At 42.7% G+C, this 24,477-nt stretch overlaps 1 protein-coding gene across 3 annotated transcripts; it reads left to right on the forward strand.

Annotated features, from left to right (window-relative positions):
• Nucleotides 1–7,021: 7,021 nt before the first annotated feature.
• Nucleotides 7,022–11,707, forward strand: S1PR1 (sphingosine-1-phosphate receptor 1). 3 transcript variants are annotated; one of them, XM_015073851.3, is made up of 2 exons: nt 7,022–7,341; nt 9,002–11,707. In XM_015073851.3, exon 2 carries the CDS (start codon nt 9,169–9,171, stop codon nt 10,312–10,314), a length of 1,146 nt encoding a protein of 381 aa, XP_014929337.2. In that variant the 5' UTR covers nt 7,022–7,341; nt 9,002–9,168; the 3' UTR covers nt 10,315–11,707. The 3 variants fall into 3 exon arrangements, with proteins under 3 accessions (XP_014929337.2, XP_026914282.1, XP_026914283.1); XM_027058481.2 differs by lacking the exon at nt 7,022–7,341 and adding an exon at nt 7,718–8,622; XM_027058482.2 differs by lacking the exon at nt 7,022–7,341 and adding an exon at nt 8,606–8,744.
• The last annotated feature ends 12,770 nt before the right edge of the window (nt 11,708–24,477 follow it).

Raw genomic sequence — 24,477 nt, forward strand, 5'->3', positions numbered from 1 at the left:
TCTCTCTCTCTCTCTCTCTCTCTCTCTCTCTCTCCCTCTGTCCTTCCCCCTGTTCATGAATGCCCTCTCTCTCTCTCTCTTTCTCTAAAAGAAGAAAAAAAACTTAAAAATAGCAGAAAATATGTATGACATGTTTAATAATGATATATATTGAGTTATCAAATATGTGCTGGGAGAAATTGTTTTAACTATGAGAGTCAATGAGAATCAGATTCCTAAATTACAATTTACACGTGACATCCCTGGAATAACTTTCCCCAGACTAGCTTCTGGCTCAGAGTCATGTGACACTGGTCCTGCATGTTTATATCATGACAGCATGAGTAGCCATGGAGGGCAGTAAAAATAGCCTTGAAAGTCATTTCTACACTAGGGTGGTTGGTAATAATATGGATGCAACTGGAATCTCACTCACATATCCTTCTAAACTCAATCTAAATGTAGCCCAAACTCAGCTTCCCCTTAGTCAGATCCCAAAATGCCCACAGTGACTCCCAAACCACCCCTACACACAGGGAAATGAAATAGTGGAGACTTCCTAATTGAAAGAGACAGAAAGCTTAGCCAATCACAGCTAAAACACCTCACTTTTAATATTTATATAATCATGTGGACATATTGCTAAGACACCTTCCAGGACCTTGGAAACGAAACTCTAACAATATTTAGCTTCAAGGTTAATTTGCCTCTAAAATAGCAATGAAATTTTGGAAAACAAACTGATGTGTCTAAATGGCTTGTCAGACAAGAGAAAGTTGAAACCCAAGCTAGAAGCAGGGGGATCTAGAAGCAAGCAAATGTCCCACTAAAGATCCACAAATAGGATTAGGAAATGGAAACTCCAGGTATTTCTAAACATGGTGGTAAATGCCAATCTGAAAACAAGAGGCCTGAGGGTGAAACATAGGCCCTAGGAGAGAGGAAATGCTTCACACACCACCCCCCACTTCTCTATAACACTGCTGTACTCATTGTTGTCAATATCTTACTTTCCACTCTTTTTCTTTCCTGGTTTTTGAGTAAAATTATCTTTTACAGATGATGATTAGCAGCCAATCTACAGCCCTCTGCCTCCAACGTATCTAATAGGACAAGTACCAATACCACCATTCAGGCAGAAGCCTGGAGGTTTATTTTCTAAATGGGCTAAATCAGAGGATGCTTGGACCCAAGGGCACCTGGCAGGGCAGAGAGCATGTGTATGGAGATCCCCATCACTGTGATTCAGTTCAAATTGAAATACTGAATCATAAAATTCTCCCTTCTTTGCTCCCCTGCCTCCCTTGATTCACTGGGGAAAATATTAGAAGGCAGACGAGAGATTTTAGAATTCCTCACTGACAAAGTTGACCAGTCCAGGAATGGAGAGTACTGTTGGGGTCCTCCAGCAAAAGAACACAACCTGATTACCTTGCACCCTCCATTGGCAAGCCTTCCCACAGAGTTTTAATTAGTTTCCAGTGCCTCCCTCTGAAATAGGAATGGGTAGCCAGAGATCACAGCACCAAGAACCCAAACAAAGAGGAAAATGAGACAATTTTTTAAAAAAAGGAGAAAATCTTGACAACAACAATAATATTCTAACATATTTAGAGGTAAGTAAAGATATGGGATCCCTGAAACAGAAACAGAGTTTGGGGGCACTTGGGTGGCTCAGTCGGTTAAGTGTCTGACTCTTGATTTTGGCTCAAGTCATGATCTTGCGGTTTGTGAGTTTGAGCCCCATGTCAGGCTCTGTGCTGAGAGTGTGGAGCCTGCTTGGGATCCTCTCTCTGCCTCTCTCCCTCTCTCTTTCTTTCAAAATAAATAAATAAACTTTAAAAAATTTTTAAAAACCAGATTTCTGTAAAAATGAAATATTCAGGGTTTTGAAAAAAAAGACCATTTAGAATCAAAAGTCTAATAACATAAAAGGAAATATTAACGGAAGATTTAAAAGGTAAAGTTGAAGGGTGCCTGGTGGTTCAGTCGGTTCAGCATCCAACTTCAGCTCAGGTCATGCATGGTCTTGAGGTTCATGAGTTCCAGCCCTGCATCTGGCTCTGTGCTGACTGACAGCTCAGAGACTGGAGTCCGCTACAAATTCTGTGTCTCCCTTTCTCTCTTCCCCTTTCTCACTCATGTTCTGTCTCTCTCAAAAAATAAATAAACACTTATAAAAATTAAAAAAAAGAAAGATAAAGTTGAGGACAAATCTCCCAGAAATCAGAGAAAGGATTAAGATATAAGAAATGGAAAATAAATATGATGAAATTTATTATATATATATATATATATATATATATATATATATATATATTCACCCGGGAGGTTCATAATCTGAATAGTAAGAGTTCCAGAGTTCCAGAAAGTGAGAATAGAGAAAACAGAGAAGATGAAGTTATCGGACAAATAATTTCTCAGACTATAAAGGGCCCATTGTGTGTCCAGGAGAGAACTTGGAAAATCGAGATACACTATTGTATAATTCTGGAACATTGTGGAGAAAGAGAAAGAGATTAGGAAACTGAGGTTCCATGAGATTAAAGGAACTTTCCCAAAGTTACACAGCTGGAAACAGGCAGTATGAAGGCTGAACCCAAGTCTGTCATGTTCCATTACAGTTTTGAATGGTGGCAAACAAGTGAAGAGAGATTTATATTGGATCCTAGTTAGTACGAGGGGAAATCATGAGTTATTTGTAGAGGAAACACATAAATATTAATCTAAGTTGAAGATAAAGGGTCATCAGAGACCAAGAATGGAAAGTACAAGAGAGAGAGGAATCACTGAGTCAAGTCTTAAGAAGTCTGGGGGGAGTAGCACAGTGATGGGGCAAGGGTTTGTCTTGGGAAGGAGTAAAGCTGTGGGCAGGAAGTAAGGGTGGGTGAAGTTGCTGCTATTAAGGTGGAACTCGGAAGAGAGAAATTAATGCAGTGGTACTGTTTTTTCCATGAAAGTAGGAGGCTAGTTATTCTCCTAAGAATAGACGAGGGAGGAAGGGGAGGGTTGGATCTTTACAGGGGATTGTGGTGGAGGGGAGGAGTTGGAAAGTACCTGGAGCATTTAGGAAAGAGAGTAGAGTTGCCAGCCTTAGCAAATAAAAATACAGCTCACTCAGTTAAATTTGAATTGCAGATTAATGACACATAGTTTTTTTGGTATAAGTCCCATAAATTACATGGTATTTTCTCTGGCAACTCTTAAAGAGAGATAGTAGAGCATGCATAAAGAACAGCAACGTTGCTTTGAAATAAGAAATGTGGAATGGAGCAACCTCAGTGTGAGTTGGGCATCAGATGGTAACCTCATTGCCAGGAGAAGTGAGGTAAAACACTGGGCTGGCCTTCCAGGCAGCAGCGGAAAGGCAGCTGGGCTGAGAGCCAGGAGATAGCTTGGGGATGCAATTCTTAGGGCCTCTCCTGAGAGTAATGGGAAGAGATATGTGTGGGAACCAGAGACTTGGAACTGGCAGGGAAGCCATTGCTGCAAATTGTTTTGCCCTGCTTTCTAATTTTGCCTGAGTGGTCATCTGCATTTTATATCTAATAGGTGTGCACTAAGGATGGAGATTACTAAGTAATCGTCTGAAAAGGACTTGAGCTCTTTAAAACACTGCATTAATACCAAATGAATGTTGTCCTCACCAGCAATATTCACAAGAAAAAGACTGTTCCCCTACGTAATTCTTTGACACGTTTGAGGTTTATTGTGGTGGTTTGTACTAGTGGTTAAGAGGCTACAGCCCATCTATGGTCACAGCCCACGTTAACCAAGTTACTTAACATAATTCACCTGGGACTCAATTTCCTTCTTTGTAAAGTTAGGGTAATAATAATTCCTAACTTGTAGGGTCATCAGAAGGATGAGTTAGTATGTATAATACTTAGAATCTGGTACCCAAATGTACAACCTTATATTAGATGTTATAGGTGGATAATGAGATGTTTTAATATTCATTATTAAATTTATTATTCATTATTATACATTTGTGTACACTATGTCAGGAAATATGTAGTAAGGAAATCAGTAGTTTTTAAAAAGGACATTCATGGGGGAGGGGAGGCATAAATAGGCAGAGCACAGAGGATTTTTAGGGCAGTAAAAATATGATGCATGATACCGTAATCATGGATACATGTCATTATACATTTGTCCAACCCCACAGAATGTACAACATCAAGAATGAGCCATGGTAGAAACTATGGACAATGGATGATTATGATGTGTCAGTGTAGGCCCATCAACTGTAACAAATGTCTCATTCTGGTGGGGATGTTGATGATGCGAGACGCCATGCATGTGTGGGGTATGGGGGCTTTGGGAAATGCCTGCACTTTCCACTCAATTTTGCTGTGACCCTAAAACTACTCTTTTAAAAAGTCTTTATAATTTAAAAAGTGGTAAAAATAAAAATAAATTTATTTTAATAAATAATGTAACATTTAATAATTTAATAAAAATAAATTTAATTTAACAAAGCATTTCAGCAAAAAAAATACTTTCTTCTGGGAAAAAACATTTACTAGCATACTTTTATATATGTTTCACAGACTTGCATGGTTAGGAAATAAGTGGTTTTTTTTTTTTTTAATTTTTTTTTTCAACGTTTATTTATTTTGGGGACAGAGAGAGACAGAGCATGAACGGGGGAGGGGCAGAGAGAGAGGGAGGCACAGAATCAGAAACAGGCTCCAGGCTCTGAGCCATCAGCCCAGAGCCTGACGCGGGGCTCAAACTCACAGACCGCGAGATCGTGACCTGGCTGAAGTCGGACGCTTAACCGACTGCGCCACCCAGGCGCCCCAAGAAATAAGTGGTTTTTAAAAGGACATTCACTAGCATATCTTTGTATACATTTTATACATATATAGCCAAGAGATTAGTACAATTTAAAATTTTTATTTTCTTTTCTTTTTTTAAAGTTATTTATTTATTTTGAGGGAGAGAGAACAGGGAAGGGGAAGAGAGAGAGAAAGGATCCTAAACAGGTGCCAGGGGGGACTCAATCTCATAAACCGTGGCATCATGACCTGAGTCAAAATCAAGAGTTGGTTGCTTAGTGGACTGAGCTACCCAGGCACCCCACAATTTAAAATTTTTTAAACTACCAGGTACCTGGGTGGCTCAGTCAGTTAGGTGTCTGACTTCAGCCTAGGTCATGATCTCACCATTCCAGAGTTCGAGCCCAGCGTCAGGCTGTGTGCTGACAGCTCAGAGCTTAGAGCCTGTTTCGGATTCTGTGTCTCCCTCTCCCTCTCTTGGCCACTCTTCCATTTGTGTTCTGTCTCTCTCTCTCAAAAATAAGTAAACATTAAAACATTTTTTAATAAAAAATAAAAATTTTAAAACCAGAGGTTTCCCTTCAATCCCTTCACTGTGTATTGACTGCAGGTGTTTGAACTGGGAGACATGCATTTGCACTCATCAAGTTTTGGAACTCAGTTCTGGGATGCCTAGTGTAAGCTGTCTTAGTGACATTTCTCTCATCAATAAAATGACCAACAATGCTTGTTCAAATTAGATAATCTATCGTGATAGATAGAGTTTGGGTATGCAAGTCCCTTTAATTCCTTCCCCTTCAAAGAACTCATAATTTAGTGGATGGGGTGGATTTTGCCAACTCCACACCTTATGTTGTGCAGGACAGACTCAGCATATCCCTCCTTTTAAATAAAGGAAGTCCCCAAACCCATCCAGAGCCCATTCTAGAGTCTAGAGGACACTCCTCTGCATTTCCACGTTGTATGCATGTGCTGTTGTTTTGTGGCGATGTGCTCCGTGCAACTCGGTTGCTGAAGACTTGAAGGCAGCTGTGAACTTGATTTTAACTGTCGTTAGATTTCTTCTTTTGCAAAATCATAAGATCCCAGAAGTCAGGGGTCTGTTGTTTATTCATTCAACCTCCTTCTGAGTCATTCAGGTACAGGGTGTGTCTGTCAATTGAAACTGCACACGGAGAAGTTTTGCGTTCACATCTGCCGGGATGGGAAGCCAGAGCGACCAGGAACTGGGTGGAAATCTAGCATCAGAGCAGGGCAGAAGTGCTCTGAGCTTGTCACTTAGGCGGAGCTGACCAAGGCCGCCTCTATGTCTCACCTTCTGAAGTAGCATCAAAGTGAAAGAAGAGAGTGGGCGTGTTGGGAGCATGAGGTGTGGGGGCCTCTGAATCGTCCCGAGTAGAAAGGGAGAGAAGGTCACCGGTCTCAGACTAGGCTGGCTGGGTCCTGCGGCTCTTCCCTTTTGGAAATTCTTGTGCTGCCCAAGCTTTAAAATCTGTCAGGCCCCAGCAGCTGACCACCTCCCCAAAGGTCTCAGAATCTGGCACACACGGCTTGAGTTTGCGCCCAGTTGAGTGAGGGGAAAGCCAGCCCTACTTCTCGCCCCGCGTTAGCCCATTCGTCACCGAGCCCCGGAAAAACCACTTTCTGCCCCTCAGACCACAAGTTTCGGGGCTGCAGTGGGACGGGGGTAGGGAGAAGCAGAGGAACCTCCGGGACCATCCTCCCTTCTAGGCTGCTGCATATCTCCTCTGCGTCTGTGGCAGCCCGTTGCCAGCCTCTCGTCCCCGGTAGGCGGCCGGGACTCGCGGGGTGTCGGCTCCTCCTTTCCCTGTCTGCACAGAAGCGGCCCCGGGGCGCCCCGCCACGATCTCGGGACTCCGATCCAATCGAGAGCTTGCGGGGGTAGGGAAACAGCGAGGTGCGCTGCGAGACGCCGGGCCGTCCTCTGCCCCCTGAGACTTTTCGGGAGAAAAGTTTCCAAAGACTCCCCACGTCCTCTCTTTTCTAAGACTCGGGAGAACGGTGTCTGGGAGCGGTGGACAGCCGGGCGAGGGCTGTGATTTATGCATCAGAGTCCAGGGGGCACCAGCCTCCGTCCCTTCTCTGTTTTCTTTTCCTTTTTTTTTTTTTTTTTAATTCGGTTGCCTGGGGAGGGGGGGTGGGGAGGAGGGTGTGTGCACATGTGTGTGTGTGTGTGTGTGTGTGTGTGTGCGCGTGTGCGCGCGCACTTGCGCTTGCTTCTGCCCCAGATCTTTCCTGGACAGTGAGTCTCCGAAGCCGAGATCCGGAGGCCCGCAGCCGCAGGCGGAGGGCGTGGGGGTTGAGATATTAACCCCTCCCCGCCTCTTCCTAGGGAAGCCACACGGCCTCAGCGGGGCGCTCGGTGACTTCAGCTAGCGGGCCGGCGCGGGCCGCGGAGAGCAGGGCTGGCCATTGGAGTGTGCGGCTGCGGAGGGAGGGGACCCCGACTCGAGTAAGTTTCAAGAGCGTCGCAGTCAGTCGGGGGCGGCAGCAAGATGCCGAGCGCGCAGTGGAGACCCAGAGCTCTCCCAACGCAACTTCGTCCTGCCTGAGCGAGGTAGGGGACTGAGCGCGGCGCCAGCGTGGGCCGGGGGTGCGGGGGACCCCCGCTGCAGGAAGTGTTCAGTGTTAGAAACGAATTTTTAAGCCGGAACGAAGCAAAACGGAAACTTTTAAAACATCCATCTCTGGGCGCTAGAAACATTCATCCCTGGGCTACTAAGCCCAGTCCATCGGATTGTTCTTGGGGCACTTGTGAGTTAATGAAGTTTGGAAAAGGGTTCAGTCCGGTTGTAAAACCGACTAGAGGTGGGGGAGAGTGGAAACTGCGGTTGGTCGCAGAGGGGTGGGGGAAGGGGCTTAGTTTTGGAAATCTTATAGACAAAGAATATGGGAGGTGGGGGGGGGGGGGTAAGGGCTTAAACTTGCACTGCCGGCGAGGAGGGTGTGGAATTAGATGGGAGAAATGCCGAGTTTCTGGGTACGAGCAGCGTCGGCTGTCCCAGGAACTGCTCTCTGTTACGCCCCTTCTATCACATTGCGGCGTTACTTTGAAACATTTCAACGAGGTACAAGTAGACTTCTGCGAACCGTGCCGTGTTTCATTCTCTCCACACTTTCTAGTTCTGTGAGACGAGGCAACATGTTGGGGGAGGGCAGTAAGTAAAACTACCGCCTCACGTTTAGCAATGCACCAGACGTACGTTCAGACTTGTGGACTGTAGATTTGCACTTGGAATTAGGAATGTAGTGGCATGTATTGTTATCGTTAGTAGTATAACTTATCTCGTGTGTGTGTGTTGGCCAAACCCACAGTAACTAAACATACTCCTTATGCAATCAATGAATGTGCGAAACTCCTGGGATTTATTGCAATCTCTTATGAATGATTTTCACTGAACCTTTAGATTTTCTTGCATTAGCTTACAAGAAAAAAAAAAAAAGAAGAAGAAGAAGAAGCAGCAGCAGCAGAAGAAAGAAAAGGCAGTTGCTTCACAGAGGCGTTAAGCTTTCCTGTTTACCGCAAGGCCGGGGCGGGCTTGGCTGCCCACACCATGCGGCGCCCTCGGACCCAAAGCACACCTGTTCCTAGAGAGTTATTAATAGAGCCCAAAGAATGACTTACTCTGTCAAGTGATTTTCGTGCGAATCTAATGTCTTGCATGGCAATTAGGAGGTGGTTCTCTGTTCTTTTAGCTGGGTGGTGCTGTGCGTCTCCACCCTCATATTGGCGGTTGGGTCTCTTCCGAGGAGAGACCAAGAGCTGGTAGTGAACCCGCTGCTGAGAGGGCGAATGCTCCAGAACACCTCCAAGCTGGAAACCTGGAGGGGGATCGAGGTGGCGGCGTGAGGGAGCCGAAGGGGTGTTAAATGGGACTTGCTTCTCTAGTTTTCCCATTTCCGTTTGGATGTGACACAGGGAGAGTTTTCGTCTTGTCGAGTTGGGAGTTTTCAGTTTGGGTAAAAATTTTTTTCTCCCTTCCCTTCCCTACCCTACTCCCCCCTTTTTTCTTTTTCTTTTCTTTTTTTTTTTTTTTTTTTTTTGCAAGAAATAAGAATTTGATTTTCTTTTTCTGAAATCCTTCTCCTTGCGCTTTCCCCAAGTTTACTTAAAACAAATCCATGACAAAACTGGAGCGGTGCCTTAGCTAGAATGAATTATGCCAGTGTGCTGTGGCTTTTTCCCTGACTCTCTCCTCTTTGTGACTTGTTTAAAGCTGCTGTTCCCGAGGCCCTCTCCAGCCAAGGAAAAGCTACACAAAAAGCCTGGATCTCCCGGACGGACCCACCCCCCCACCGCGGCAAGTGAAGGCTCTCTCGGCGTCGCCCTCTAGCGTTCTTCAGGAGAAGCGCCACCCCCGGGTTCCTGGAGACCCTGCGCACCATGGGGTCCACCAGCGTCCCGCTGGTGAAGACCCACCGCAGTTCTGTGTCTGACTATGTCAACTACGACATTATCGTCCGGCATTACAACTACACGGGAAAACTGAATGTCAGCGCGGACGAGAACGGCATTAAACTGAGCTCCGTGGTGTTCATTCTCATCTGCTGCTTTATCATCCTAGAGAACATCTTTGTCTTGCTGACCATTTGGAAAACCAAGAAGTTCCACCGACCCATGTACTATTTTATCGGCAACCTGGCCCTCTCAGACCTGTTGGCGGGAGTGGCCTACACGGCCAACCTGCTCTTGTCTGGCGCCACCACCTACAAGCTCACCCCCGCCCAGTGGTTTCTGCGGGAAGGGAGTATGTTTGTGGCCTTGTCTGCCTCGGTGTTCAGCCTCCTAGCCATCGCCATCGAGCGCTATATCACAATGCTGAAGATGAAACTCCACAACGGGAGCAACAGCTTCCGCTCCTTCCTGCTGATCAGTGCCTGCTGGGTCATCTCCCTCATCCTGGGTGGCTTCCCCATCATGGGCTGGAACTGCATCAACATGCTGGCCAGCTGCTCCACTGTCCTGCCGCTCTACCACAAGCACTATATCCTCTTCTGCACCACCGTCTTCACCCTGCTCCTGCTCGCCATCGTCATCCTGTACTGCAGGATCTACTCCTTGGTCAGGACTCGGAGCCGCCGGCTGACCTTCCGCAAGAACATCTCCAAGGCCAGCCGCAGCTCTGAGAAGTCGCTGGCGCTCCTCAAGACCGTGATTATCGTCCTGAGCGTCTTCATCGCCTGCTGGGCGCCCCTCTTCATCCTGCTCCTGCTGGACGTGGGCTGCAAGGTGAAGACCTGCGACATCCTCTTCAGAGCGGAGTACTTCCTGGTGCTGGCCGTGCTCAACTCCGGCACCAACCCCATCATTTACACTCTGACCAACAAGGAGATGCGCCGGGCCTTCATCCGGATCCTGTCCTGCTGCAAGTGCCCCAGCGGAGACTCCGCCGGCAAATTCAAGCGACCTATCATCGCCGGCATGGAATTCAGCCGCAGTAAGTCGGACAACTCCTCCCACCCCCAGAAGGACGATGGGGACAACCCAGAGACCATTATGTCCTCTGGAAATGTCAACTCTTCTTCCTAAAACTGAAAGCTGCCCGACCCATGGGGAGAGTTCTTGCATGGTCACCCCACCACCCAGTGTTTGGAAAACAAAAACAAAAATAAAAAAGTCTCTGTGCCTCCACCGCTGCCAGGGAGGAGCTGCTGGGAGCCAGACGGAGGGGGCAGGGGGCAGAGTAAGAGCAGCCTGGTGGTGCCGGGGTGTTGGTGGGTTAGTTCCTGTGAACAATGCACTGGGAAGGGTGGAGATCAGGTCCTCGCCTGGGATCTATTTCCTACCCCCGCCCTGGAGCTTTGATTTTGCACTGAGCCAAAGGTCTAGCATTGTCAAGCTCCTGGAGGGTTCATCTGGCCGCTCCTCTAAGACTAAGGCCCCAGTGTGAGAGCATCTGTGGAGAGCTTGGAGGAGACGTTTTCTCTCACCTTAGTTGCCAGCCCAAGTGACTGTGTGCACTTCTGCGTCTCTGGGTATGCCCTGCATATCCTACCCTCCCTTTCCCTTCACACCCCTCCTTAAAATTCTGTTACTTTATATTTGAACGACCTGGCGTTCTTCAGAGCCGGGGTTGTGGCACGGTCCATTTCCTGATCGTCTGCAGCGGGTAGGCCGTGTTCAGGAGGGAAACTGTGAGGAATGGAGATGGTTTGGAGATGTAGAGCAATTTTATTTGCTGAGGCCAAAGTTTCCACGTAAGCTGGATCAGTTTTTGGAATTTGGTTACAGTCACTTTGATTTCTTTTTTTTTTCTTTTAACAACTTTACAATGAAGTATGTTACAGCATCGTTATCCATTGTGTCTGAAAGTCTGCATAAGTCCAGTTTATCTAGATGCTATCAACCGGGATCCTTTGTGTCATAGGAGAATCAAACAAGTAAAACAAGGTGAAAACTGACTGGGGGTGACTTTGTAAACCAAGAGAGATTTCTTAATGAGTTTGTCTAACAAATACAACGTCTGTCTTTGGCACTTTTGTTGACGTTTATTTCAGAGTGTTGTGTGAATTATTTCAACCAACAGGATGGTTGTATTTTGTTGTGTTAAAAGTACTTTCCGTGATTTTTGAATGTATTTGTTTCAGCATTTTATTGGACTTTTCTAACCTGTGTTAACACCGTTGAACGTGTATTTCCTAAGAAAGTACAACCCTCTTGTGCCATTAAAGCATTACTTTAACTGATAGGGAATACCAGAAGTTTTAAAATACAGCTGTTCATTAAATAGTTAATTAAAGATGTGTATAAATGTCACAAAAAAAACATATTGCTGTCTCTTTAGTATGGTTTTCAGTGCAATTAAACCGAGAAATGTCTTTTTTTAAAAAAATAGTATTTAATAGGTTTCTGACTTTTGTGGATCATTTTGCACATAGCTTTATCAACTTTTAAACATTAATAAACTGATTTTTTTTAAAGATTCCTTTGTGAATAGCATTTTTTTTTTTAAAGAAATAAGACATTGTGTTTGACTATGTGGATCTTTAGAATCAAAGTTAAGGGCAATTTTCTGTTACTCTTTAAAGGATTTCACCGTGATAAACTAGGGTGTGAAAAAAAATGTGGTTTGTTAAAAAACCACTCTATCTTTTTCAGGAAGAGAAACTTCAATAAGTTAACACTGAAGAGTAGTAAAAAATGCGATGAAAACCACCAACCTCTAAATACCACGCTGACAAGTAAATGCCATTATTGGAGTTTTAAATTGCATTCGAGCCAAACTAAGTGTTACACAATAATTCTTGTCCTAAAACACGGGCTTTTAAAGAAATAATATACAAGAATGTAGTTGTAAATCTAATTTAAAATTTTTTTTTAATGTTTATTTATTTTTGAGACAGAGAGAGACAGAGCATGAATGGGGGAAGGGCAGAGAGAGAGGGAGACACAGGATCGGAAGCAGGATCCAGGCTCTGAGCCATCAGCCCAGAGCCTGACGCGGGGCTCGAACTCACGAACCGTGAGATCGTGACCTGAGCCGAAGTTGGACGCTCAACCGACTGAGCCACCCAGGCGCCCCAGTAAATCTAATTTAAATTGTGAAATGCAATGGTCGCTTCAAGCTCATCAACAAAAGCTTTTACATTCTTGGCTTTCCACCAACATGCTGGGGAAATAGAGATATGGATCTGGGAGATAGTATATTAAATCACTTTTTTCCAAGACACTGTCTTGGCTTCTCCCAGACTGTCTTTTGGACAATATGGGACCACACAGTAGTAGGAGCACATAGCTAGCAAGGAGTAGCAAGTTGTAGAATGTAGGTTGAGTAGTATACCCCTCATGCCTGAAAACTTTCAATAATCTCTGATAGCTTTGGCGCCCTGGCCATTAATTGCTCCCAACTAGACAATGAGACCAAGGGCACTTTGTAAGCACCACAGAATTACTGTAATAATTGTTTCGATATTATTGTCATCTTCACTGAGAATTCATTTGAAGGGTTTGGGTGTGTTTGCCTCTTCAGTCCCGTTATTGCTTTCAGAATCTGTGCTTTCAACTGTCACTGCATATGCACAGGACACAGTTGGGACATGAAGATAAACCTCACCTCACAGAGTAGATGTCATTTCTGGGTAAGGTTAACTGTGGGAAACAGAAGTGTGTTCACGAAGGAAACCTTAGGTCACAACCTCCAGTTTCCTGAAGGAAATGCCAAAAATGTGCTGAAGACAAAAGACTGGAAACAAACTGGAATGTCTCTATCCATCTGTCTGCTGAGGCGGAAGGAATGAGTTCATGTTGTACTCACTTCCTAGAGCTTTCATTGCAGAGTCAAGCATAATGGAAAAGCCCATCCATTTCGTGTTTCTATGGACGATAAGTGTTCCTACTATTGGTTTTATCTTTATAAGCAAAGCAATGACTCACACAACATGGGGAAGTTGAGGTAGGGCAGCTGACCCTGGCGGGGATTGGAAAACTCATGACGAGTGACAGAGAGGACAGCCTTACTTGCCCACCTGTGAGCACATTATCCAGTCATCATATGTGCATTCTTCCTGGAAGTTCCACACTGTGCCTTTCATTCCAAGAGAGCTAGACAGTCATGGACTGTGGTTTTCCCGGGCAGGTGTGGGACAGAAGCCTACCTCTGGCTGAGAAGCAATGGCTGAGATAAAGGAGTCCTTGGTGGCATCTCAACATGAATATCTGGTTTTAATTTAGTATATCCTGAGAATTGAGGATGAAAACAAAAATCTCAGTAACTATTTTTATACTAAATTTAAACGTCCATAAAGTTTTGATTAAAAAACTTATGTAGTATTTTTAAAGAGGAATAAAACAGGCAGCCTGAGAAATACTTGACATATTCTTGTAAATGGGCCCCTGGCATAAATATTGAGGAAAATTACAAAACGACATCAAACAATACTTTATTCCCAATGATATTAAATGTGATTACAATTCTACAGAACATTCACATAGAAGTTGTATATAAGAAAAATGCTTGCCCTTGCTTTTTAGCCTCATTATAAGTAGAAAAATTAAATTCTTTAGTAAAAGTTAATCTAGTGATATTAGAAATTCCAACATTTACAGTAATAGAAATGTTGCATTTATGTTAACTAGAGAATGGATTTTATTTTGGCATTATCAGTACTTTGGTTGTGATTTATGGCATCTTTAATGTTCCCCCAATGTAAAAAGTCTTATTATGAAGGTTTTTGTTGTTGGTGTTGTTTTTAATTTTAGAGAGAGGGGCCAAAGGAGAGGGGCAGAGAGAGAGAGAAAGAATCCCAAGCAGGGTCCATGCTCAGCATAGAGCCTAATGTGGGGCTCGATCCCATGACCTTAGGATCATGACCTGAGCTGAAATCAAGAGTCCAATGCTCAACCAACTGAGCCACCCAGGTGCCCCTTTTTGATGAAGTTTTTAACTTACTTTCAAATTAGATTAATTTCTGCTATAGACACTGCCTATGATAAGGATGCACCCAATGTAATATCCTTGTAGTACTTCTAACCCAGACTGTACTTTTTGAATGATTTTGACTCTTCTTGCCTCCCTTCAGTGTATCTCTGAGACCTCTCACATTTTCTAGGTAACTACAAATGCAGCTCTGTTTGGGAGCTACTACTCTGAAATAGCAACTTCAAAAAGATGATTAGCTCTATTGGGAAAGTCCTACAAAGTGAGGACTTGAAGTTTAAGTATGATTAAATATTAGCAACCCCATTTTCAATTGAGAAGTGAGGGATAATACTTGAGTGACACATTTAAAAAATGTTTTCATTACAAAACTGTTAAATTTGAACTTGTAAATGGGTCACTGACTCAAAAATTAATTTCTAACCAGGAACACTCTTATTTACCTATATGATGTGCAATAATCATTTTCTGTGATCTCTTTGTAACGTTCAGTTATTTTCTTTCATATTGCTTTCTCCGGGGGTGCCTGAGTGGCTTAGTCAGTTAAGCATCTGACTCTTGGTTTCACCTCCAGTCAAGATCTCACAGTTCATGGGTGTGAGCCCACGCTGGGCTCTGCACTGACACCGCAGAGGTGTGTCTCCCTGTCTCTCCGCCTCTCCCCTGCTCGCTCTCTCTGCCTCTCCCCTGCTCGTTCTCTCTGCCTCTCCCCTGCTCGCTCTCTCTCTATCTCTCTCTCTCAAAATAAAGAAATAAGATTTTTGAAAAATGTTGCTTACTCCATACCCAGCTGGAATGGTGTTTTCTATGGACACCTCAGTAATTAGATCAAACTAGATCGATCTCATTTGTTTCTTAACTAACCACATCAAACTAGATGTGCCTGTATTTTCCGCAAATAGTTTTAAAAAGTCTGGAGGGAGGAATCACAACTAACCAAAAGAAGCCTTTAGGGCCTGTTAGAGTATTCTTTCCCTGTGGACAAAGTAAGTTCTGGATGATGAGAAATCATAATAGATTACATCCTCTCCTCCAATCTTGCTGCTTTTTTGATGTGTGCTTCACAAGGCCCAAGGAAAGGGACTCAAAATACTTTTTCACACGTACCATTGCCTTCACTGCTATAATGATTGGAACTAGAGTCCAATCAGAATACTCAAGCAAGCAAGCAAGCAAGGTCTACTTGAATTACTGAAAGCCTTTTTATTGTTTACAAAGAAAAAGAATTAAAACAAAAACTTTTTAAATGTTTATTTATTATTGAAAGACAGAGTCAGAGTGTGAGCAGGGGAGGGGCAGAGGGAGAGGGAGACACAGAATCCGAAGCAGGCTCCAGCCTCTGAGCTGTCAGCACAGAGCCTGACGCAGGGCTTGAAGTCACAAACCGCGAGATCATGATCTGAGCTGAAGTTGGACGCTTAACGGACTGAGCCACCCAGGCGCCCCAAAAGAAAAAGAATTTTTAACCAGTGCTCAAAAGAGCTAGGAAAGATGAAAGAGGAGGATAACACTGAGGGAGGGTTAGACCTGCATTTAATTTAGCCTTTTCACAATCCTTGACAAGAGCCAGGACCAATGGCAAATTTGGTTCCTGTTGAAGACATCTTGCCTAATACTCTTTGTGCTTTCTTCTTAGAATTAGACTTTCAAGTGATTCCTGCATTTCTCATGGTCTCTTTTTCATCCCTTTGAGGACTGAAGGATTGAAAATCAGATTTAGCTCTGAGTATAATCATTAGCAAAAGCATGTGTGGATTGCATATTTGAATGAACAAGAATTGCCATATTTTGTTTCATTGAAGCACCATTGTGTGCCCAACCAGCTCCTGTGTTAACAATGGATAAACACATTGTGGTAAATTCATACAGTGGAATACTAGTCAGATATTTAAACAAGGAACTACTACTGATACTTGCAACAATTTGCATAAATCTCAAAACCATTCTATTGAGAAAAGAAGCCAGCACAAAAAGAGAACACACTGCGTGATTCCATTTATGTGAAATTCAAGATGAGGCAAAAGTGATCTATGGAGATGGAAATCAGAACACCGGTTGCCTCATGGAGAAGATATACTGAAAAGGAACATGAAGGAAATTCTGTTAGATTGTTAGCAGTGTTCTGTATCTTAATTCTTAGGATGTTGTTTACTTGGGTATATGTATTTATATAAACTTATCCAACCATATTAGGGTCTGTGAAATTAAAAAAAAAAAAGTCAGTATGGTAGATTTCCACCTGAATATAAGGACTGTATGGGCCTTTCTCTGTGAAATTATGCAGTGAGATTCCAAAGAATTCAATAGAACACTGCAAAAGTTCCACACTGTTCCACAGAAGGAAAATTTGCTCTTTCAGCAGTCTCCTAAGTCCCAGAACCAAAGCGTTAAGATGCTCAATAATTGTAACCCGATGATATTCTCCTTGCTTCTATAAGATGAGAATTAGGTATAGTATGGTATTTGTAATACCTAAGAATGTCTGTGTTTTGGAAGAGTCTAGGATTGCAATGAAACTGTCACAATAAATGTTTATTGACATTCAGATTTTGGTCCTAGGAACATATAATGTATCATAAATAGACTTAGGAAGAATGGGCTTTAAAACACTGGCAAGGATACCGAAACATATTAGTATAGGTGACATACACACTGGAGTGTGTCAAACCATTTCTTACCACCTGACCAAACCTATAAAAAGCATTCAGGCAGATTGTAACACCGGTCCTGGGTGCAAGCACTGCGTTGTTAGGAGTCACGGGCAGAGACACAATAAAAGGAAGACAAGGCTGGTGTTCTTGAGGGCTTTATAAGCTTGTGGCTAGATACATTGTTTGCCTGTGCTCAGCCCTAGAGATTCCCTCCTTTACACTCAGCAAATTGCCTCAGGTGCTGCAGTGTTACTTGATCAGGCTGATTAGATCCAAGGAGGAATGGGAAGAGGAAAAACAGGGCAAGGATAGCAGGGAGGATGGGATGGGGGAAAGTAGGTAGTTGCTTATCTACTTCCCCGGAGCTTTGATCCTATTATCACTCCACTTTTCTGCTCCTTTGTGATACCAAGGTAGAAAGAAGAACCCTATTGAGGAAAACTGGTGTGGCTCAGGCTTCCCACTCCCACCGCTTTTGATGGGTACACCCATCCATTCACCTATCCTTTCAACAAGAATGCTTGCCCTAGGCCATGTACTCTGGCTAGCAAGAAAACCATTTAAAAGGTCTCTGACTTCATAGAGTTTACAGGACTCATTCCTCCAGTTCTGGCGTTTCATTGGTTCCTTCTCTTTGGGGTCCAGGGCAACTGATACGGTAAGAAACAGTTATTTTCATGAGTTTTCCCACTGCTGTACCGTCCCCCTAATATACTGAGTTCTTAAGCAATGTAAAAGAATTTTATTTAACAAATATGATTAATGTTAGCAGCTATCCTTTAACCAACGGGACATTAGCTTTCAGATTTGGAATGGAGAAGCTCTGGATGTTGTTGCAAGTATCAGCATTTGTATTCAATTTTTCAAATCCTAGACCCCATGTGAAATCAAAGCATCCAGCATCTCACCTTAATTTGTGTTTTCCTTCTAGAGCACCGCTGTGAACTCTGTTGGGTGTAGCCACTTGGGTTAAAATGAGCAAATGAAGCCTACACTTGAGTAAATCTTAGGTGGTGTCCTTATTTAACTTGGATGAAAGAGAAAGGAGACACAAATGCACCACTCAAGAGGAAGCGCGACATGATCTTAATTATCAATATCATTATGAGCAAATCCACCTAATGGTGGGCAATTGCAATCATCTAGGGCTAGAGAAAGGCCTTGTTGTGTTCTATATGTCTCAGTGGCTACTTCTGCCAGAGAGCACTCCCAGCAGCCTCCACCCACTGCACCAGGGCTAGGGCCGTTTTTATAAGGAGGACCCTTGAGAATGTCAATAGCTCAGATGCCACTAACCTTTACCGGATCTACCCCTCAAAGGTCTTCTAGAGGCAGAACTAGCGGTTTCATTCTTTTGTACAAAGGAAAGCATATTTATTTCTAATTTCAGGGCTTCTCTTGTGCCCGTCTAGACACTTGAGAGAAAAACAAATTTAAATCACCAGTAAAGTTATGTTCTAAAATAAGAGAAGACATATAAAAAGACATCAGCTATCATGTAGGTATGCCAGAGAGTCTTCACCGAGGCTTCTTTGGTGGCACCAGAAATAGTGGTTAGCGCTCACATGCTGTTCTGCTTCAGCTACCTTCATGCGGCCACCTGCAGATATGAGTTCTTGGTTTCTCTTCCTTGTCTAGATGCCAGTCAGGGCAGCATTTAGAAAAACACAGATTTTCATATTCCCATGCACACGCGCAAAGTGAATTAGGATAGCACAGACTTACCTAGATTATTCAATCCATAAAATCCTTCGTCTCGATTATCAGGATGGTTAATGTCAACTTTTTTTCCGAGTTATTATACTCTACTAAGCATGACAGTAAAAGTTGCAGAATTATAAGGAATTTAGAAGACATACCAAACAGGGACCTCCTAACTTAAAGAGGCAAAAAGACCCATATAATAACATACAGTTTGAAAAACAGCTTTATATACATTATCTTTTCTTATGTATTCATTTTTATTAGTTTTTATTTTTTAAAAAGATGCTTATTCAGTGTTTTTCTTTTCATCATCAGTTATTTTGAATGGTAGCCCTGAGTTGCAAAAATTGAAATGTGTTGAAATGATTTAAACATCTGTATATAATTTGTATCAAAGGGACTTCCGTTGTCTGTTCCTTTTCTTTTCTTTTCTTTTCTTTTCTTTTCTTTTCTTTTCTTTTCTTTTCTTTTCTTTCTTTCTTTCTTTCTTTCTTTCTTTCTTTCTTTCTATGTCACTCTGGGTCTGGAGATGGTAAAGTGCCTTATTGATTGATTGATTGATTGAAAGAGAGCACCTGTGCACAAGCAGAGGTGGGGCAGAGAGAGAGGGAGAGAGAATCCCAAGTAGGCTCCACACTCAGGGCAGAGCCTGACCGTGAGATGATGAGCTGAGCTGAAATCAAGAATCAGATGCTTAACCAACTAAGCCACCCAGGTGTCCCTCTCTGTTCATTTTCTAAGGAATTCAATATAAGCCAGGTTAGTTACTGAACTTATTACCAAGGGTAAAGTTAAAGGAGATATCTGGATTACACTTTCTTTCCTTACAGGGATATCATCAGGGACAGGAGCTGGGCTGAGGTGTATGTGGCCTGCAGATAAGGGGATTTTGATTTCTAGGGTTGTTTATTTGGTATTTTTCTATGGTCATCTGGGTTTTATATTAGATTTGTAGAAAGGCCAGTGTTGAGTATTCTCAGAAAGTCTTGGTTAAATACTAATCAAGGGGCTAGGGCGTCTATTTGAAGTGTGTGTGTTAATACTGAAATGTTCACAGCAGCTAACTACCGGAGAATTGGTAGCATGGGATCTCGGCTGCCTAAATACACATCGGATTTACTAGGGGAAAAAAAAAATTGCTCAATCTTTTGTTTGTCTTCTCAGAAAAGGATGAATTAACTAGTTCTTCCCCAAAGTAAAAAAAATTAGAAGAAATGTATTAATTCAATGCAGTGCTCAATGTTGAAAATCTAAAATAATTTTAACGTAAGGCATGGACAATTATTTTTCTTTGTGGTATAAAATTGTGTGTTTTAAAACTTTCTTGACTTATGGATCTTTGGCTTTTTGGAAGCACTATATGATTTTATCAGAGTCTCTTACAAGAAACAATTATTTATACATAAATTTTGCCTAATGGATAGAATATGGCTGTGGAGAATTTGAAGGAATTACATAAACATTGAAAGGGAAAATAACAGCACACAAAAGATGAGTTTCACTGAAAAACCACGCAGTGACCAAATGTTATGATTTTTTCCCCGGAGAGGATGATTTTCAGCCCACCGCAGCTGCCTTTCAGTCATGTCAGGGTTGACTCTGGCATTGAAGATGATGCTCTTCAGTGGTTTGCAGAATTTTGACTCATGGAATTGTGTTTGTCTGTGTTACCACAGCGAGTTCACTTTAGACTTTGCATTTCATTATCAATTAAGAATGCACTGGTAACTGGTAGGAAACTTCTATTTGGAGCAAACTAATTGCTGAAAGTACTTTTACTTTTTTCCTACTTTCATTTCAATCTATTTGAAGGAAAAAGGAAAAAGAACAATTTGTTTTCCATACAAAAGGAGTCTTAGACATCAGGGATTACTATAGTTTCTCTGTGTTCTGAACTATTCACATTCTTTATATGTTGCTCCATGAACTTTAATTTGAGGAAATTCATAGCTTTAACTCTCATTTCAGAGGCTGAAACACCCTGCCTAAAGCGAGTAAAGTTGGCAGTATCATTTCCCCTTCCCAGATTCCTTTTTTGGTAAGTTTAAGGAGGGGCAGAAATTGAGGCTGCAACTATGTTTTCCCTGTTTTCCAACTGACAGAGTGTCCCTGGGATTTGTGGCTGCCTACTTGAATAATCTCAGGACGAACACCATTCACATTTCATGGCTCTCACTAGGAATCATTAACAGCCCAGTGCAGAGTTTTGCTTTTCACTTAACTTGTAAGAAAATGAAGAGGTCCTGCCAAGGTTCAGGAAAGGATAACAAAGCATAATCTCTTTAATGGGATGAACTAACATAAAAGTCTAAGTGCACCGAGCTCTTTCCCACAAGCGGGACCCGATTTGGGGACTGGCATTCAGGCTGACAACCATCATATATTGGGAAACAGCACAGAGAAACAAAAGTAATTCTCCCAAAAAGAGCCAAGTATGGGCTTTGGGAAAATAAGGATCTATCTGTTAAGCTCTGCTAAGATTGGGATCTCTGTAATTTATAGTATTTTCCAGGGAACTGGGCTTATTTTTATTGAGGAGAATTGTGGGATATAGAAAGCATTTATTTTAGTGAACCACTGTTTGAATTCAGCTTTAAGTGTGCTGAAATATTCTTTTATATTGTGGAAATGTCTCCATATATTTGTCAGCTAATTAACATGATATCTTATAAAATGACATTTTATATCCCATACATGGCAAGACAGTCTAAAAGCAGTTGCAATATTAAAATCATGTTTCTGGTGGATACCTGGGTGGCTTAGTCGGTTTAGCATCTGACTCTTGATCTCAGCTCAGGTCTTGATCTCAGGGTTATGAGGTCAAGCTTGACATTGGACTAGTGCTGGGTGTGAAGCCTACTTAAAACAAACAAACAAACAACAACCAAACAACCAAACAAAAACACCCACCTAAAACAGTTGTTTCTGGCCTGGACCTGATTCCTTGTCAGTGTCATAAGGATCTCCAGCCTACTTGCTATGTTGCTTAACTAGCCAGTGTTCTTCCATCATTTGGTTTTCAGGGCTCCCTAGAACAGGTCTCTGGCTAGATGAACTAGATGCCCAAGTAGCCACTTTGATCCTGAGGCAACTTCATCCTAGAAGCTGAGGGCAGTCAGAAATTTTCTAGTTTCGGGGCGCCCGGGGGGCTCAGTCAGTTCAGTGTGTGACTCTTGATTTTAGTTCAGGTCATGATCTCACCATTTGTTCAAGCCATGTCTAGGGCTTTATGCTAACCATGTGGAGCCTGCTTGAGATTCTTCCTGTCTTCCTCTCTTCTTGCCCCTCTCCTGAGTACTCTCTCATTCTCTCACAGTAAACTTTAAAAAAAGAAAAGAAATTTTCTAGTCTAGATGTTCTGAATCAGTAATTGCACTGAAATGCCTCTAGGAATCGGGCATAGAACTCACTGGAGTGAGGTACACCAGGCAGGGACTGTGGTGAACTTGAGAGTAAGTTCACCTTTACTTTGGAGTCTCTATCTTCTCTAGCCCTTGCAGCTGAAAATACTGCTCACACTTGTGAGCCCAGTGTGCTTAGGTGTTCCACAAGGAGCTGAAAATATGGATTTTGATGTGTGATCTCCTGATTTTTAAATACTGGTAACTAATCCAGTTTCAAAAAATCTTGGAGCACCTGGGTGGCTCAGTCGCTTAAGCATCCAACTTTGGCTCAGGTCATGCTCTTGCGGTTCCTGAGTTCGAGCCCTGTGTCGTGCTCTGTGCTGGAGCCTGCTTCAGATACTGTGTCTCTCTCTCTCTTTCTGCCCCTCCCCCCGCTTGTGCTTTGTCTCTCTCTGTGCCTCAAAAATTAATAAATGTTAAAAAAATTAAGAAAAAAAATCTTATACAGGCTAACTGTAACATGATAGTAGCCATATGTGACCTCGGGGCTCCTATTTTGCCACCTGATTTAAATTGGAATAACTGAGATCTCAGAGCTGAGGTTCACCATGGGTACTAAGTCAGTCTCACTTGAGAGCAATCTCCTTTTGGTGGCCTGGAGCGTGAGAGCCCTGGGTGGAGTAGGAGAACAGGCCAGCCTGTGTTCTGGGACTGAGTGTCAGGTAGGCTTCCAAGCTGGCATGTCTGATCACTGGAGTCCACCACATACCTAAATGGGAGGTTTCCAGCTCCTGCATTTGCACTGCATGGTGATGATGGGTTCAAAAATAGTAGCATCTCAACCTTTCTAAAAGGTGCCGTATTGTACAAAGAAGTAGCACGTTGAGAAAACCAGCCATGCACATCCTGTGCTGCGTTCTAGGCACTTACCAAATGTTAGTTCCCTCCTTCATCCTCCCTTTGGAAAATTCCTTTAAAAATTAAAGGCTTTAAAAAGCATATGAGCAAGTCTGACTTCCCCATTTTTTCAGTAGCTATATACAACAATCCTGTGAACTGTGTAGCCATCTGACCCCCGACAATGAGGACTCTTAAACTAATGGTGTTAAATAACTTCCCCATGCCGAGTAGCAAGTGGCCAGCGAAACTGGGCTTTGCTTTTCCCTTACACAGTGAAGCCAGGAGAACTTCCTCAGGCTTCCTCAGACTTACAGAACCATTGAGTTGGAAGGGATCTTAGAAATTGATGTATCCGGCTGTCTCATTTCAGAGATAAGTGACTTGTTGTTGACTCATAATCTTTTCTCCTTTCTTTGTGCCGTTTAGATATCAGAGTCATATTAGCAAGAGGAATGATCGAAAGTGGATCATTTGTGTTGCTGGTGACATTTCCATTTTTGTGCCTCCAGCTGCATTTCTTTAGATCCAGCCAGATTTTCTTTAGATCCTTAGGCCATTGGCCCTTTGCTAATTTTTAAAACTGGGATAAATGGAACGCAAGTCTGAAATGACAATGGTTTTGCTTCTGAGTCCCCTTGAATGTCTGTTGAATTTAGAAGGGGCCTCAGATCAAAGCAGAAGGGCGTGGTGAATGTTAATGTAGATGCCGGGTTTGACCAAACAACCCACCAGCGGGTGAAGGCCCGTGCTGTAATTTAAATAGATGGTGGAGCCTCTGCGGTTTGTAACGTCACTGGAAACCCAAGAAAGGGCTTATTTTATGCAATTTAGTCTATTTTTTTTGTTTGTTTATTTTGATTACACAAAGCTCAAGGGTTCTTTTGACGTTTAAAAATGCTTATTTCAGTTAAAGTACTGATTACGGTTATGATTTCCCTTTTTTCTTTTTCTTTTTCTAGGATTGCATTTCAGTGTCCCACACAGCTCTTTCTACTTTCCTGTGATTTCTTCTTACACAGATAACTATTCTATTAACGTTTCAATTTAGATACAGCAACTGCTACTATATCAGCGTTACCTTTGCCTTGTGATCATGGCAGCAGAAGAATCATTTTCTCAGTGGGAGTCAGGTCATGGCAGAGAACATCAGGATCTTTCTTGTAATTATAAAATGGAGGGCAGAGTTATCACTGAAATTTATCCTATAGGAAGATATTTCCTTCCATAGGAGGAAATACTTTGATAAGTCACAGTGGTCCATTTGTCCTGTTTTCCCATCACACACTTCTCAGGTGTGTGACTGAAGAAGTTACTCAACCTTTCTGAACTCATTTTTTTAATCTATCAAGTAGTGATCATAGTACCAACTTCAAAGGCTGTTGTGAGAATTAAATAGGATCATGTTGACAATGTCTGGCATAAGACAGGTACCCAATAAATGTTTATTTGTTGAGTATAAATGTTCATTCACTTGACCCAGATTTGTGGAGCACCTACTATGCTCCAGGCGTGGCCAACATGATAGTGAATAAAATAGACAAAATCCTTGTCCACAGCCAGCTCCCTTTTCTTCTCTTTCCCTCCACCCCAGTCACTCGATCCTCTCCACTAAAACCAGACCACATAGGATGAATATTCTTGTTCTTTCAAAGAATTCATTCCTTTGGAAGTTTTGCCAGTCAACCATTCATTACATATTGTGCTTAGATTGCCTTTC

Source organism: Acinonyx jubatus, chromosome C1 (genome assembly GCF_027475565.1).
Source record: "Acinonyx jubatus isolate Ajub_Pintada_27869175 chromosome C1, VMU_Ajub_asm_v1.0, whole genome shotgun sequence".
NCBI lineage: Eukaryota > Metazoa > Chordata > Mammalia > Carnivora > Felidae > Acinonyx > Acinonyx jubatus.

What these genes read in the sequence shown, in the direction of transcription:
- S1PR1 (XM_015073851.3), top strand. Translation starts at nt 9,169, where the DNA reads ATGGGGTCCACCAGCGTCCCGCTGGTGAAGACCCACCGCAGTTCTGTG.